We start from the raw sequence: 17464 nt of genomic DNA, 5'->3' as shown, positions 1-17464 counted from the left end.
TAAGACACCAGTTAAGTGCACTACATGTGCCCAGGGCCTTTAGATTAAATGCTACTAGTGGGCCTGCAGCACTGATTGTGCCACCCACACAAGTAGCCTCTTAACCATGCCTCAGGCCTGCCATTGCAAGGCCTGTGTGTGCAGTTTCACTGTCACTTCGACTTGGCATTTAAAACTACTTGCCAAGCCTTAAACTCCCCTTTTTCCACATGCAAGTCATTTCTCTGCACTTAAATCATTCTGTGCCTTACAATCCACGTCTGGGTAGGTTTAGTTGACAGCTCCCTTGTGTATTTATTCAAACAACCCCAAACATAGGATGCTCAGTCACACTTGCATACATCTGCATATTGAATGGGTCTTCCTGGGCTGGGAGGATGGAAGGCCTGACACTTACAAGTCAAAAGACAGTAGCCTGCCCTCACACAAAGGACTGCCACAACCCCTACTGGGACCCTGGCAGACAGGATGGAAGCCACTCTTTGAAGTCTCCCCCACTTCAAAGGCACATTTGGGTATTCAAGCAGGGTCTCTGACCCTACCAACTCAGACGTTTCTGAGGTAGACACTTCTACTTCAAAGACACTACCTGGAGAAGAAACCCTGAACCAGAACCTGCAACCTACCAAGAAGAACTGCCTGGCTGCCCAAAGGACTCACCTGGACTGCTTTTCTGAGAAGGACTGCTGCCTTGCTGTTGTCCTGCTGCCTTGCTCCTCTCTGGCTGTGCTGAGAAGTGCCCCCCAAGGGTTTGGATAGAGCTTGCCTCCTGTTCCCTGAAGACTTAGGACCAAAAAGACTTTATTCCTGCAAAAGAACTCCTTGTGCGGCAACAATCGACGCACAGCCTGCAAGAAACGACACAGAGCCTGCATTGTGGTGATAAAATCACTGCATGCCGAAGCGGATCGACACAGCCCAACTTCGCAAGGAGAAGATCGATGCAGCACCAGTGTTGCAGCCGGAAATTCGACGCACGGCCCACTGGATCGATGCAAAGCAGAGCCAGAATGATGCAGTCCGATTTCCTGAGAGGAATCGACGCAGCGCCTGCCGTGCGGCATAAATTTCCAGGTATAGCCCACCGGATCGACGCAGCCACTGTGATGTTGTCCTGCACACCCAGGATTTCGACGCATCGTCCCCGGGGCATCCGAAAACCCCGCAACCTGAAGAGGATCCCAGTCTCTGCACCGGAAATCGACGCAAAGCCTGCCCTGGGTGAAAACTCACTCTTTGTGTGCCAGAAAAATCGACACACCTCCTCCTTTTCCACGCAACTCCTCCTCTGCGGTCCCTTGTGGAGAATTTGATCACAAACCAGGTACTTTGTGCTTGCAAGAGGCATTTGTTGCTTTTTAGGAACTAAAGACTCTTTATATAATCTTCTAAGTGATATTTCAACGTGTACTTATTGGATCTTGATCGTTTTGACCTGCATCTTACCAGATAAATATTATGTATTGTTCCAAACACTGTGGTGTATTTTTGTGGGGTTTTACTGTGTCATTGCATGATTTATTGCACACATACTTTACACATTGCCTTCTAAGTTAAGCCTGACTGCTCAGTGCCAAGCTACCAGAGGGTGTGCACAGGATAATTTGGATTGTGTGTGACTTACCCTGACTAGGGTGAGGGTCCTTGCTTGGACAGGGGGTAACCTGACTGCCAACCAAAGACCCCATTTCTAACAATGAGAATTTCCTATAGATTATGTTAATACCCCTAATGGATTTAAGGGCAATGTACGTACACTGGATTCACTAAAAGTGGTCGCAATTTGTTCACCGACTGTAGTGAAATACGTGTCTTTGACCACTGACTTTGTGTTGAACCATTTTGCACCTGGATTAGTTGTCCAGAGTTCACCAGTTGCATATTACATTTTGTATTCAGTTTAGCTCCCTATTGACTTTATCGTAGCATTAGACACTGCTATGTTAAAGTTGTCTGTTTTTTTCCACATTGTAAACTGTGCTTATTTTCGTGTTCTTTCTCACCAAGGGCTTTGGTTGATAAGAATGTACTCAGACGGCAGGGAACGGATTTGTTTTGATTAGTGAAAGCAAAACACTGACTTTAAGTGAATCCATTGGTATTGTACGAACTAATCTATGTACTAATAGGTCAGTTCACAAAATACCATGTCGCAGTGGGTCACAATTTGACCTACCACATGAATATTAATGAGGGTGGTCGAATTGATAGGCACTATGATTCGCTGCTATCACTGGGATGGTGGTCCGCTGCGGTCAGCACACCACCAAGTCTGTGATTGCTTTTTACGGTCAAGCGCACAAGCGCTCCGTCCATGTTGTAATCTCTCTTTGGGCTTTTAACCACGCCCATGTCACGCCTGTTACTTTCATTGGCTTGTGGGCTTGCCTTTTCAAATCTGCTTAATTTAATTAATGAAAGCCATGCATACATGCAAGCCTCTTACTGTGTTTAGCCCTCCTCAAGCGCACCGGCCAACTACTGAAAACATACGAGGCTCCATGTTTTCAGCCTGGTCTTTTTATTTAGATGGTACAGCACCTTCTGCTGTTGACTCTACAGGGACACCTAGCCACCACAAGTGGTACTGCACCTTCTGCAACAAACTCTACATGGGCCTCTAGCCACGACCGGTGGTACTGCACCTTCTACTGTTGACTTTATAGGGACATCTAGTAGTGACCCGCGCCACTGCACCCTTGAGCCGCTGACTCTACAGTTACATATTTAAAAGTCCTGCTAGGCCTGAAAATGTGTAATACACTATGCCCTCAAGGGGCTGATTATATGGTTACACTGCAATGCTCTTTGTCATTCTTTTTTCATGTGATTATGCCCTCGAGGAGCTGACTAAATGGACATGACCGTGTTTCTTGCGAATGCTATTTTTAATTTGGTGCTCTATATGGGCTGTTCCGACGATTATAGTCCAATGCCAACTGTTCAAAGAAATGCACAAACACAGTTTATTTCTGATAAAGATTTAATGTGCGGCATGGCTAAATATTTATAAGGTCCCAAATGCAAGGGTGTCGTTATCATTTACAACACCTACAGCTCTAACTCTCGCTAATGCGAGACCTATTGCATTGTAAATGCTTGTTTGAGTTGGTGTAAATCTGTTCAGTGATTTCAGATGCCGTCTGTGATGTTATCAATGATGTCATAGACCACACCTTGAGTGTGTAAAATGTGAGTTCATAAGCAGTGCATGACAAGGACAGCCTTTGGCAGTGTGTGGCATGGGTTAGCTGCAGGGCCAACTGCCAGTACGCAGCCAACCCACCACAGTCATTTATGTACCCCACTTTTTTTCTAATTGTTTTCTGCTTCCATGGGATTCTCACAGGCGCCAACATGGCTCTTTGCACGCCACAAGGAGTCTCACAGGAGCAGTGCTTAATTTGTACCTGTTGTTTCCGGTGCAGAGCACCAGGAACTTATTTTTGAGAGCTGGTACTTATTTTTCTGCCTCAAGCATTTACTGCAAGCAAAAGATGCTTATGGGAAAGATGGAGGAAGAGAAAAAAATGAAAAAGTGTCACAATGGGAGAAAGCAGAAAGCTGCAAGCTTGGGCTGAAGGGGCAGGGGGTGGCTTTAAATAGATTGAAGAGGCCAGAGATGGTTTCAAGATTACGCTACCTCAGTATTCTGGGCTCGCACATTTAATTGCAGCAGCCGCATGTTTAAGAGGAGGGCTTTGGGCACAGGCACATTTCCATTTACAAATTAAGCACTGCAACAGGAGTAGGGGGTCTTCCTGGCTACCACAAGAGTTTTGCAGGATCAAAGCAACCCAAAACATTTTTTTTCAAATTTGGCCTGGGGGTCCACCTGGGACCCCGCCACACACTCCAGGGGGTCAGAGTAGCCCTACCCTGCCGCATTATATATATTTTTTTAAAGTTTTTTTTTTTTTCAGGAGACGGGGACTCAGTCCCTCTGTCCTGAAATGGCAGGTGCACCATTTCTCCTCGTGTTTAGGCCAGGCAATCAGGCTGGGAGCTCAGCTGGGGCACTCTTAGCCAATCAGATTGCTCTATTACTTCAAGTTGTATGCTTGCGGGACTCATGTGAGAGTCATGTGAACTCAACCATCTAGAAATACATACATTCTGAACCTTAATTTCTCAAAACCTATTGACTAGAAAGCACATTTTCTGCCAAATTTGATGTAATTTCATCCAGCCATTTGCAATGTAGCACTGTTTAAAACCCCCTTTTTCTTAGTCCCTTCTTGACCGATCACCCTGAATATAAAAATACTTAATGTTACTGCTGTAGAATTTTAAAATTGTACATATTTTTAGTTAATAAATATTCATTTTAAATTATCCATATATATACATTCTAATTCCATTTCTACCCCTTTACACTATTCATCCCTCAGCCCCAAAAACTCTTTACTACCTTGATACACCACCTATCCCTAAACCTTAAACCCCCCTCATTCCACCTGTACAATACACATCCTTAGATCACAAAACACCCTCACTATCCCAACACTACCTATTCCTGAACCTTAAAACCCCTTATTACCCCTATACACTACCCATCCCTGAGCAATAAAATCCCTTACAACCCCTTTTGGCTCCTCATCCCTGAAAAAGGTTCAGCTAATCATTACCCCATACACTACCCAACCGTGAACCCTAAGAACCGCTTGTACGCTTATACAACACTCAGTCCTGAATGCTAAAAAACATATTACACCTTTACACTATCCATCCATTAACTGTAAATACTCTGTGCTACCCCTATACACTACCCACCCCTGAACACTTAAAAACCCCTATAGGCTACCTGTCTCCGTGGCATAACTGCTCCTTACTACCTCTATTTGATTAGACGCATATGAGTCTGTGTTTATTTCATCTTTCACAATGGGTAAATATTATCATAACTATTTATCTAAAAGCTCTTTACTATTGAAATTCTGAGGAAAGATTAAATAATGTTATAAAAGTACACAAATAAATTAACTTCAAATACTGCAATTCTTGAAAGTCTATGTTGATTCCATACAACTTTAAATTATAATATAATATATTTCTTACACATATATTCCCTTACTATGTATTTGTGTGTATATATATATATATATATATATATACGTATATATATATATATATACGTATATATATATATATATACGTATATATATATATATATATATATATATATATATATATATATATATATAACTTTAGTTCTACTGTACAGGAGGAATAAATTACTCTTTTGAAAGCTTTACCCTGCTTCACCATCACCCGAAACCTCTATCGAACTATCCTCTATGTCCACTCTCTGACTCATCCCAAACCCATTCAACTACTATGATCTCCAAAATAACTCTTCCTAGTCTCTTCGCTTTTCTACCCCACCGGCTCACCCCAAACCTCAGTTTACTACTATGATCTCCCAAACAAATCTACTAAATTCTCCCTCATGTATCTCTCCTTTGACTCATCCCAAACCCCATTTTACCACTTTGATCTCCCTAATCCCTTTCTACAGACTCTTCTCTCCTCCATCACACTTTTACTCACCCCCAAACCTCATCCAACTACTATGACCTCCCAATTAACACTTCTGCATTCTTCCCTCCATTATTCTATTCACTCCAACTAACAGACTCACATGGACTCCCCTCAAATTAACTCATACCTCCCTACACTAATACTGTACTCATATTTCCCTATACTAATCCACCACTAATCCTTTTGTGTTCCAGAGTAGCGTTCTACTCACAGAAAAGCGTTTCAATGCCTCATCACGGGTAGTAAGCGCTATATAAATACAATTACAATTACACTACACATCCCATCCCTCAACCTTAAAAACATTATGTGTGTGTCTTACAAAATTGTATTTCAGCTCTCCACCTAAAACTTGGGAACTTTCAAGGTTCCCTACTTTTTTTGGCAGATATAAAACTGTGGGCCTGATTACGGGTTTGGTGGTTGGAAAACCAGACCCGTGGTGAGGAGACCACCACTGAGGTAAAGTCTCTCCACTGGTCCTACTACTAGTTTCCCACTGAGCTGACGGGTGAAAACCAAGGTTCACACCTGTCAGCCAGGTGGGAAAAGTGCAGCACCATTGTTCCAGGCTCATAACTGAGCCAGCGGCAATGCTGCTGCATGAAGGGTGCGCCAGCACCGTTAAAATGCACCCTGTCTGCACAGCAGACAGTGCACATTTCAAGGGTGCTGGGCAGGGGACACGGACCCTGTGGCCCCCTGCACTTGTTCCCTGCCAGCCTTTTCATGGTGGTCAAGCCGCCATGAAAAGGCTTGCGGAGAATAAGGTTCTAATCATCAGGGCGGCACTGAGTTCAACCCCTGGCTGATTACAACCAGGACTGCCGTCAGCACAACCTCGTAATGTGGCTGTCTGACCGTCACAGCTGCTGGGGTCTGACTGTCACCGCTAGGCTGACGGTCTTCGGACTGCCAGCCTCGTAATAATGCCCTAAATGTTGATAAATATACATAAATAAATACACACAAAAAAACCTTTCCAGCGAAGTAAAGACTCACAAAGTAAAGTTCCTTACAAAATGCACGCAAAGAAAATACTCATACGGTACTTTCCTGTGAAGTAATGACCATCCTGATGTCTTTACCTGCAATGTAATGTAATTACTAAAGTGTAACTGTAACACACCCACATACGTGTTAAAATATCACAATATGAAGATAGTAATGCCACAGAGTGTGCGCCGACCAAAATGTACTCCATAATTTGATTATGTTAACTACATCATTCAGTAAAACCCTCTCCATAATTTGGAAGTCCATTGTAATTTATATCCTGTGGGTTAGATCACTGAGCAATGATTACCTTTTTGGCTTCTCTGGATCCACAAGCTGATCTCCGTTAACAATGTCCAGTAAAGAAAGTCTAACAAATTCATGGTTACTCTCAGTTGGCATTTTCCCTGCCATTCCACTGTAATAATCAGAAAGAAGCCTCATGGTGTCCTGAAAGCGATCCACTTCCACCTTCAATCACACGAAAAAAAAAAAAAATTGTTATAAAACAATAGCAGTAGTCCTTATACACACTTATGCAATATCAAGGCAGGTATAGCCTAATGGGAATTCATTAACAAAGTAAAAGGCTTAGAAAGAACAGTTTAGACACATAGGGCCTCATTATGACCCTGGCGGCCGGTGGTAAGCTGGCGGTACCACTGCCAACAGGCTGGCGGTGTTCCGCCAGCTGTTTTGAGCGTGGCGCAATAGCCACGGCCATACCGCCGGCCCCTCCACTATACCACCAGGCTTTCGTCTGGCGGTCATAATCCCCAGGGCAGCAACGCAAGCATCGCTGCCCTGGGGATTATGAGTCCCCGCTCGCCAGCCTGGCCACGGTGGTAAACACCGCCATGGAAAGGCTGGCGGTAAGCGGGACTTGCGCTGCCCCTGGGGGCCCTTGCAATGCCCATGCACTTTGCATGAGCAGTGCAGGGGCCCCCAGTCATAGCCCCATCGCGCATTTCACTGCCCGAATTTCAGGCAGTGAAATGCGCGACAGGTGCTATGCACCCGCTGCACATCAGCATTGCCGCCGGCTCTATTACGAGCCGGCAGCAATGTTGATGTGACTTTTCCGCTGGGCCAGCAGACGGTAACACTGTTACCGTCCACTGGCCCAGCGGAAAAGTCGAACTAGGGAGCCAGAAATACCGTCAGCACTGGCGGTATTCTGGGACCTTCTGCCTCAGCGGTCTGGTTGTAATGAGGGCCATAATAACTAAAGATTGACAATTGTCAATATTTGAAACAAGGGAAACAATTTTTTATCAAATTCAGGCAATCCATGAAATGCCTGACACCCTTGTAACGTAACAGAGGCATCTGTAGTCTCCTGGTGTATTCATAAATAACAGATGTTCATTATTAACTGATTCAATAGTATTCATTTTATCCCCCTCAGGTCAAAGAAAGGCTATGCAAACCAGTCAGGATTTAAACCTCTGAATATGGGGGCAAAAACAGATCCATAAAGAGGGCATTAGTGAAATGACTCAGCAGACCATGATTGCCTACAAAGAAAAAACAATATCTGTCAGGGTGAGCTGTTGACATTCATGTAAGGGTGTTCAAACAAAATATCAATTCCAAAAAAATCCTGGGACACAAATATTGTGGCCAGAATATTATGATATCAAAAATATTGTGGGACTTAGTATTGAAAGAAAGAATATTACTTTTTACATATTTAATATTGCTTTTCAAATATAGTTGTATATAATATTGTTTTATTTAATATAGATGTAAAAATATGAGTTTTTCATTAATTTGATTAATGAGTTAATTTATTTTTATATAATTATTGTTATTATTATTCTTTGTGTTTCACTTTTTTAAGTATATGTTGTAAGTTTTTACAATATGTTTTAAATTGAGTTAGAAATTGTTAATTTAGTAGCGGGTTGTTTGTTTTATAGGGGATTATAAAATATTATTTTTGGGAAGCCTATTGAGGATAAACCCAGTGACATCACAGGAAAGCCGTTCACTTAGGGACTTTCTGGACAAAAGTGACATTATCACCAGGAACAACACCAACAATCATCTGCCGAAGTGTTTTTCCCCCTGTGACAGATGTAGGGCATCCAAGAACAACTGAAACAGAAGGGGATTTGAGATACCCTATAGAAGAGAGAGTGTGAAAATTAGAGGGTTCCTTACTTGTAGTTCCTAGTACGTCATCTACATTCTTGAGTGCCCCTATAATAAATGATATGTGAGCAGCACGGTGCAGACAGTTAAAACAAGCATTTGCAATGCAACGGGTCTTGCATTTCCTCGATTTAGAGCTATTAGCGTTGTAGATTCCTAATTGGACTTTTCTTGCCATATAAATTGAAATTTAATAGTAAAACTGTTTATATAAGCGAGCCGATTCAAAGTGCCACAGCCGCCATGAGCGCTAAGGAGAGACACAAAAGGAAAAACAAGTTCGCTCGCAGTCAAACGAATCGGCAAATGTGCAATTATCCTGTAACAGGGTCGATGGCCAAGGAGGTAACAAAACTACCCCAAGGAGGGACAAACGTAAAACATTTACCAATGACATCAAGGGATTTCAGAAAGGCAAGCCACGAATGAGTGAAAGTGACAGGCGTGAGATGGGTGTGGTTAAAAGCCAACAGAATATTTACAACAGGTCAAAAAGCGCTTGTGCGCTCGACCTAAAAATGGTTGCATGGATCTCACCCACAGCCCAATCGTACTGTAAGCAATAAGTCTTGCAGACAACTTCCAAGTGCTATCCCACCATGTCAGGTACTGATGAAGGAACAGTTATACGCTGCCTAATAAACTGACCTAAAGAATAAGCTAAGGGTTCTGCTGGGCAGATCAGAATTAATGTTCCATTTATCAAGGGTAGGTAGAGCACATTCCCAGCCCAGGGCACCACTGTAATCTCTCTAGGGCAAGAAATAGGACCGGGGGAAATGTTAATGCCAGGAGAATATTCAAAAAGGTCCATATCAGGTTCCTGAGTCAAGAGTATCATGTTAATATTATAATCAATGTCTTCGCAAACTGAGTCCTGCACCCAGATCCTACAATTTTAATAGGGACAGGAGATCTTTCTTATGTCACAAGTAACTAATATGTATCGCAAGATGGGGGTATGTTACCTTTTTAAAGATTACCTACACGTCATTTAGCATTCTACAACCATAGCCAAGTTCAGAGTTATAAGTCCACACTAGTGTAAGAGAACTTTAGGTAATGGTACGATGATGAAATTAACTTTAGTTTGGTCGCTGTTTTATTTAATTGTCTACTATGGTACTCTTTGTAAAGGTTTTTAATAATCATTCAAATAAAGTTTTTCATACTTTCATTAAAAAAAGTCCTGCTATAAAGGCTGAGGACAAAAGTAGCACAGGTAACCCTCACCCCTATGGCCGACAGGACCTAACAACAACCAAAGCCAGTACAAAACAACAGCGTATTGAAGACAAGCCCAATAGTCAGTCCAACCAGCTGCGTGGGCTATGACCCCATCTCCCCACACATTGAGTAACACAGACCACCACCATGGCTGTCTTATGTGATAATCATGCCGACCGAGAGCACCAGGCATCCTTTTATGTAAGGCAGTCCATGTATACAGAGTATATTCTTATTTCGCCAACAGTTTTTCTACAGATTTTACAAATCTCCCACCGATGCTTGGATAGTTTCAAAATTTCACGCAGATGTTTTTGTTATGTCTCGGGCTCAGGTGAGAAGCTACGAGAGAAGAAAGATTCTTAGCTCACAAAAATATCCCTGCATACGGATCATCTTCTGGCTCCATCCCAGGTCTTTTACCTAAACAGCTGTACAGGGAGTGCAGAATTATTAGGCAAGTTGTATTTTTGAGGATTAACTTTATTATTGAACAACAACCATGTTCTCAATGAACCCAAAAAACTCATTAATATCAAAGCTGAATATTTTTGGAAGTAGTTTTTAGTTTGTTTTTAGTTTTAGCTATGTTAGGGGGATATCTGTGTGTGCAGGTGACTATTACTGTGCATAATTATTAGGCAACTTAACAAAAAACAAATATATACCCATTTCAATTATTTATTATTACCAGTGAAACCAATATAACATCTCAACATTCACAAATATACATTTCTGACATTCAAAAACAAAACAAAAACAAATCAGTGACCAATATAGCCACCTTTCTTTGCAAGGACACTCAAAAGCCTGCCATCCATGGATTCTGTCAGTGTTTTGATCTGTTCACCATCAACATTGCATGCAGCAGCAACCACAGCCTCCCAGACACTGTTCAGAGAGGTGTACTGTTTTCCCTCCTTGTAAATCTCACATTTGATGATGGACCACAGGTTCTCAATGGGGTTCAGATCAGGTGAACAAGGAGGCCATGTCATTAGATTTCCTTCTTTTATACCCTTTCTTGCCAGCCACGCTGTGGAGTACTTGGACGCGTGTGATGGAGCATTGTCCTGCATGAAAATCATGTTTTTCTTGAAGGATGCAGACTTCTTCCTGTACCACTGCTTGAAGAAGGTGTCTTCCAGGAACTGGCAGTAGGACTGGGAGTTGAGCTTGACTCCATCCTCAACCCGAAAAGGCCCCACAAGCTAATCTTTGATGATACCAGCCCAAACCAGTACTCCACCTCCACCTTGTTGGCGTCTGAGTCGGACTGGAGCTCTCTGCCCTTTACCAATCCAGCCACGGGCCCATCCATCTGGCCCATCAAGACTCACTCTCATTTCATCAGTCCATAAACCTTAGAAAAATCAGTCTTGAGATATTTCTTGGCCCAGTCTTGACGTTTCAGCTTGTGTGTCTTGTTCAGTGGTGGTCGTCTTTCAGCCTTTCTTACCTTGGCCATGTCTCTGAGTATTGCACACCTTGTGCTTTTGGGCACTCCAGTGATGTTGCAGCTCTGAAATATGGCCAAACTGGTGGCAAGTGGCATCGTGGCAGCTGCACGCTTGACTTTTCTCAGTTCATGGGCAGTTATTTTGCGCCTTGGTTTTTCCACACGCTTCTTGCGACCCTGTTGACTATTTTGAATGAAACGCTTGATTGTTCGATGATCACGCTTCAGAAGCTTTGCAATTTTAAGAGTGCTGCATCCCTCTGCAAGATATCTCACTATTTTTGACTTTTCTGAGCCTGTCAAGTCCTTCTTTTTACCCATTTTGCCAAAGGAAAGGAAGTTGCCTAATAATTATGCACACCTGATATAGGGTGTTGATGTCATTAGACCACACCCCTTCTCATTACAGAGATGCACATCACCTAATATGCTTAATTGGTAGTAGGCTTTCGAGCCTATACAGCTTGGAGTAAGACAACATGCATAAAGAGGATGATGTGGTCAAAATACTCATTTGCCTAATAATTCTGCACTCCCTGTATTTAAACCTTAGATATGGGGCCTTACCAATCTATAGCTTCTCAGGTAAATGGGGGAATAAGACCAGTGTGTGCACCTTGGGTCCTTCATGTAAATTGGAGCCCGAAACTGTGCACCACTGGCTTTACTCTTGCATGGCCTACTTGGCCCCATGTAAGAAAAGCATTAAACCTGTGTGCAGGAGGCTGGACTGAAGACAGAACAAAAGCACGCTAAGAAACCTAAGTGTTCCAATAGTCTTCCCTAGTGGCAAGTAGGTTGTCAGGGTCAATCGCACCTGTGGTGGGTGTTTTTCCTTCATCAGCTGCACTATACAATGAAATGTGCCTGGATTAGCACTCTACAAGGCCTGAACTGTGTAATTTTATGTGACACCTCCTGACCATCGTTGCAATTTTCGGAATTTTGTCTGTAGAGGCATATTTTAAGTTTCCATTCTCAGAGTGTGGATGTAACATTTATGTGTTTTTAAACTTTTAATTGACTGTGCACTTTTGTAGTCATATGGAGGCTCTGCACTTCACAATTTAGCACGTTTCAACGAATTATTTTTATCCCAATCTGTGAATGTATGTGATTATATGTATTTATTTGTTTTGCCGTTTATGTACATGAATCCGAAATAAACAGATTTGGAGTGGAGAAAACAAAGCCCAAGAGGTGGAACAACTGTGACAGCTCCTCGCTGCGGCTAGAGAAGCAGGCTGGCATGCACTGAGAAGTTTTTTAATGTAAAGATAGCTCAGTGGGTGCAGGCTGGGCACATCAGGAAGTTTATGGAAGGAAGGTGCAAAGTAGGGGGGGCGGATCTGGAGCAAGGTGATGAGAGTGGCCCGACCCTGGCATCGGAGCTGAGAGATGTGATGAGTGATTCTAAGACTGACTGTACTCTGGGGGCTCAGGGGACATTACATTGTGACGCACACACCCAATAGCTAGATATTCAATAAGTTTGGTTGCTATACATCCCGAAAAGTACAAAATAAACACGGCGGTGCACTTAGAGACCTTCACTATGTTTGGCACTTTCATCTCAGAAACAAACAGGTTTCTGCAGAGTTGGTTTTAACTTCAGAGTGCAGCAGTTTTTCCCGCCGCTGTTCGGTAACAGGTGCGCATATTTTCACATACTTTTGCGCGGGTTTGTACCTGCTTCTGTAGTCAGGACTAGCATGCCCGAGAGTAAAACACCTGAGAGCAGAACACCCAAGAGTAGAACACCCGAGAGCAGAACACCCGATAGTAGCGTACCCGAGAGCAGAATACTTGAGAGCAGAACACCCGAGAGTAGAACACCTCAGAGTAGCGTACCCGAGAGCAGAATACCCGAGAGATTCCAGCCCCAGAAAGAATGCCGCTGCTCGGGACTGAGATGGAAATAGGCTCAGGTTACAGCTCTGCCGCTTACTACTGACTTTCAGAGGCGTCTGAGGGCCCCTCGCATACTTCTCCCCTCCCACAGGCGTCTCTGGGGGTCCCCACAATTGTGCAAGCACCCCGGTGCGGGAAGGAGGGGGCAAAGATCACACAGGATGTGCAGAGAAGGGCGCCGAGGTGCAAGACTTTAGAAAACTACCGTGTCTAAACAAGTCTCTTTAGGAATAAACTGACACCCTAAAAGAGGGGTGCTTAATTTGTGCAGGCACTGCGCGCACCAGTACTCATTCCTGGCGTCCGGCACGTGTTTTGCATTATGTGAAGTTGGCCCACACCTAGAGAGAGACAGAAAATGAAGAAAGGAGGCAAAAATCGAAAGAGGAAGAGGTGTCAAATTAAGACAAGCATTTACAATGCAAGGGGTCTCGCGTTTGCTCATGTTAGAGCGGATCGCGTTGTAAACTCCTAACCCGACTTTTCACCTATCGGGCAAAAGGGCATTTATGTACATAACCCGAAAAAGTGAAATTAACTATGTAAAGCGCTCGACTTCTGCCAAGCGAGATCGCACTCGTAAATTAGAGAAAAAGAAGTCCACGAGCCCGATGGAAAACAGCGAGCCTCGCATGTTTTCTGTACTTGGTCGCTGCGCTCGAGGAGGGCAAGCCACCGGAAAAGGCATGACGTATGCGTGCCTTCGACTAATGAAAGCAAGCAGATTTTATTAGGCAAGCCCACAAACCAATAAAAAACACTGACGTGAAGTTGACAGGGCTTCGAGCCCTTTTCTAAATACAAAAGCCTCTCGCTGTGATACGCATGCGCGAGCACATGCAACGCAGGCTCGACCCTAACAAGCATTTACAATGCAGCGGGTCTCACGTTTGCTCATGTTAGAGCTGATCGCGTTGTAAACTCTTAACCCGACTTTTCACCTATCGGGCAAAAGTGCATTTATGTACATAACCCGAAAAAGTGAAATTAACTATGTAAAGCGCTTGACTTCTGCCAAGCGAGATCGCGCTCGTGAATTAGAGAAAAAGAAGTCCACGAGCCCGATGGAAAATAGCAAGCCTCGCATGTTTTCTGTACTTGGTCGCTGCGCTCGAGGAGGGCTAGTCACCGGAAATGGCATGACGTATGCGTGCCTTCGACTAATGAAAGCAAGCAGATTTTATTAGGCAAGCCCATGAACCAATAAAAAACACTGACGTGAAGTTGACAGGGCTCCGAGCCCTTTTCTAAATACAAAAGCATCTTGCTGCGATACGCATGCACGAGCGCATGCAACGCAGGCTCGACCCTAAAAAGGGTTCTCGAACACAAGAGCCATTGATAAGGCAGATCCCCAGTATCTAGTTGCCAGACATTTTGACGAGGAGCAGATCTAAGCTAAGCTTTTTTGTTGTAGAACAGGTCCCACATAACAAGATGGGGGCAACATGACTCTGATATTGAGAAGGAAAGAATTGAGATACATTATAGATTTCAAGACCAAGAGTCAAGATGGCCTTAATACAGAAGAATAATTTAAAATCCATTTAGGAGATGAATAGTATCCATTTCTTCCATGTATTTTTGCTGCTCATTAGCTTCTGTGGGCTTTCAGTTTCCATTTGCACTTTGGTTTTAACAGTTGTATGTTTATTTGTATTTCAGGAACAAAGGAAGGGAATCTCCCTTATCTCCTGGTGGGCCCCCCCTACCTTTTTCTTCTGAGCTGCACCTCGATGTTTGGTTCCTGCACAGTTAAGACCCTGTTCTCATTTTGTTCATCTTCTGTCTTGTGTCTGCAATCTTTGCAGATTGATCCCCCTTGATATTTGTTTACGGTGTTCATGCCCTCTTTATTCCTGTACGATCGGTCTACGTTGTTGATCCTGAGTGGGGGGTATACTTTGCCTGTCTTCTGTCCCCAGCACTGTTTGATGTGTACACAAATTATACATTTTGCCCACTTGGGCTTAATGATTTTTTGGCATTTTGATTTTATTCGTCTTCCCATGTTAGGCTCTATCAATTATTTGATTTTTGACAACATGCAATAATGCAATAATGTGTTACACACCTCTTGGATTTGTCCAAGCACGATTATCAGCATGCTTTGTTAGATTAAATTGTAGTCACACACCAGTATACCAAAATTGTCCAAAAGGAATAACAGACAAACAGTATGTGTTTCGTTTTGCTTTCAATATGTTATTTTGCCTACTCTTGTATGTTTGGAAGATAGTTCCAAGATTGCGCCTGCTTTTACATTTACCCACTCTGCTGTCTATGTTTATTATCTTTTGCTCTGTATTTAGGTTAGCCCTAAGCTCTACTGGTTATGTGATCAAGGCCTCCGGTGGATAATAAATCACCAGAAGACTGTTATACTTGTTGCTGAGAGAGTGCATTATTAGTTTGTCTTCGTTTATATACACATATCTATTCCTATATCTATAACATAGATAGATAGATAGATAGATAGATAGATAGATAGATAGATAGATAGATAGATAGATAGATAGATAGACAGGTAGATAGATAGATAGACAGAAAGATAGATATGCCTGCATGGAATTCCTAGTGTTCTTAACTTTTAATGCCATTTATTTTATTATTTAAATAATGTTTTAATTGTACACAGCATTTAGCATTAGTTTCATTTTTTTAAATGTATTTTAGATTAATTTTTTGAAACATATTATTAACTTTTAATATGTAAGAGTAATAAATATAATGTTTTTGCATTACAAATAATATATGTACCTGTTTTCTTTATGATATTCTGGTCCACAATATCTTTGTATCAATATTTTCATTGATTACATGCAAAGTATGTAAAAACAGTACTTGTGCATCACAATATTTTCGTTCCTGATATTTTGTCAAACAACCTCATGAAATGGAATTGATAACAGTCATAAATAGGTAGGTACAATAGCAAGTGTTTTATTCTGCATACTCACGTTCAACTACTTGAACAAGTCTAAGATATTGAGAGCCAGGAGTCACATGAGAATCACTAATGTAGATCACTTCTGAATAAGATTCCCAAAAACAGCGGGTGTGAGTTAGAAGATAAGCAAGATGGCTTAAAATAGATGAGCCCCCAGCTGCCAGACCATAAGTCAGATCTTAAGCTATCATCATTCTGCAGTATCCTTTAAAGGGAAAAGAAACATCCCTTTCATCACCAAATACCTGGGTAGTTGATGGAGGTCTCAAGAACTAGGAACAGCAATATTGTAAGACTGACAGAGCTGGAGAGTGCTATGGACCCCACTCCTTTACTCTGAACGGTCTTTGCAGCATAGAGAGGAGTCAGATCCATGTGGGCTGCCACATCCTGGGGAGCCAAGCTGAGGGTCAGGAAGCCCTGAAGCCCTTTGGAGTAGCTGGGGGGCTGGAAGGGCACCCAGAATAGAATTGATAACACAAAGGATCACCAAGTGCCTGGTAGTAAAGGGGACTCTGCAGTGCTAGAATGCAGTAGTTGCTCTTTTCTATTGATGTCCAGTGCGATAGGGACTAGAAAGTCCTTTTGGATTAACAGGTGGGAGAGTAGGGCTGATGGTTGAAAGGCTGACAAGCTGCAAGAACCCTGAAGAGGCTATGTGGGTATTGGCTGGCTTGTGGCAGGACTCTTCTTTCTTGCCTTCCTGGAAGTGCTGGTCCTCCATTTGATAAGACAGCCAAATTGCATGAGGTGCTGTGGAGACGCTCTGATACCTGGGTGGGCAGGGGGAACACTGGTGTTCCTCATGTAGAACAACATTTAAATTTACTGCCACCATTGGGGAGGAGCATGTAACCCTCTCTAAGAGGCCTAAACTAAGGACTCTGAATGAAATGTGTGGGGCTGTGCTCTTCTACGCACACGGTTGCTGAGGCAGAGAAGCCTCTCCTGGGTTTCCAAGGAACAGTTACGATGGGGAGCTCATGGACTACGGGAACAGAAGAGGAACACCCAAGTGTTCTCTGGTGATGAGCTGCGCTCCCTGATCTGGCCCAACAGGTGTTCTTGCGCCCCCCCCCCCCCCCAAGAGGACAGTATGGAGCACAGAGAAGGGAAGCAAATGGACTTTGAACAGAGAGAGTGGTATATAATGGATGACTATCCAACTTCAGAATGTATGCTGGAGGTTTGGCTACATACTCAATCTAATAACTGTAACAGGA

The 17464-nt window shown here is 43.0% G+C and overlaps 1 protein-coding gene across 2 annotated transcripts in view; it reads right to left on the bottom strand.

The window, feature by feature from the left end:
* The window catches only part of SPEF2 (sperm flagellar 2), a 736330-nt gene that overhangs the window by 368712 nt on the left and 350154 nt on the right, over positions 1-17464 (bottom strand). For both annotated transcript variants that reach the window (XM_069220893.1, XM_069220901.1), the window contains one exon: positions 6848-7008. In XM_069220893.1, coding sequence (XP_069076994.1) covers positions 6848-7008 — 161 coding nt within the window. The remainder of the gene's footprint in view (positions 1-6847; positions 7009-17464) is intronic.

The sequence above is a fragment of the Pleurodeles waltl genome, chromosome 1_1 (assembly GCF_031143425.1).
Source record: "Pleurodeles waltl isolate 20211129_DDA chromosome 1_1, aPleWal1.hap1.20221129, whole genome shotgun sequence".
NCBI classification, from domain to species: domain Eukaryota; kingdom Metazoa; phylum Chordata; class Amphibia; order Caudata; family Salamandridae; genus Pleurodeles; species Pleurodeles waltl.
Note: the sequence above shows the minus strand (reverse complement) of the source record. Positions and strands in the feature narration are given on the sequence as shown.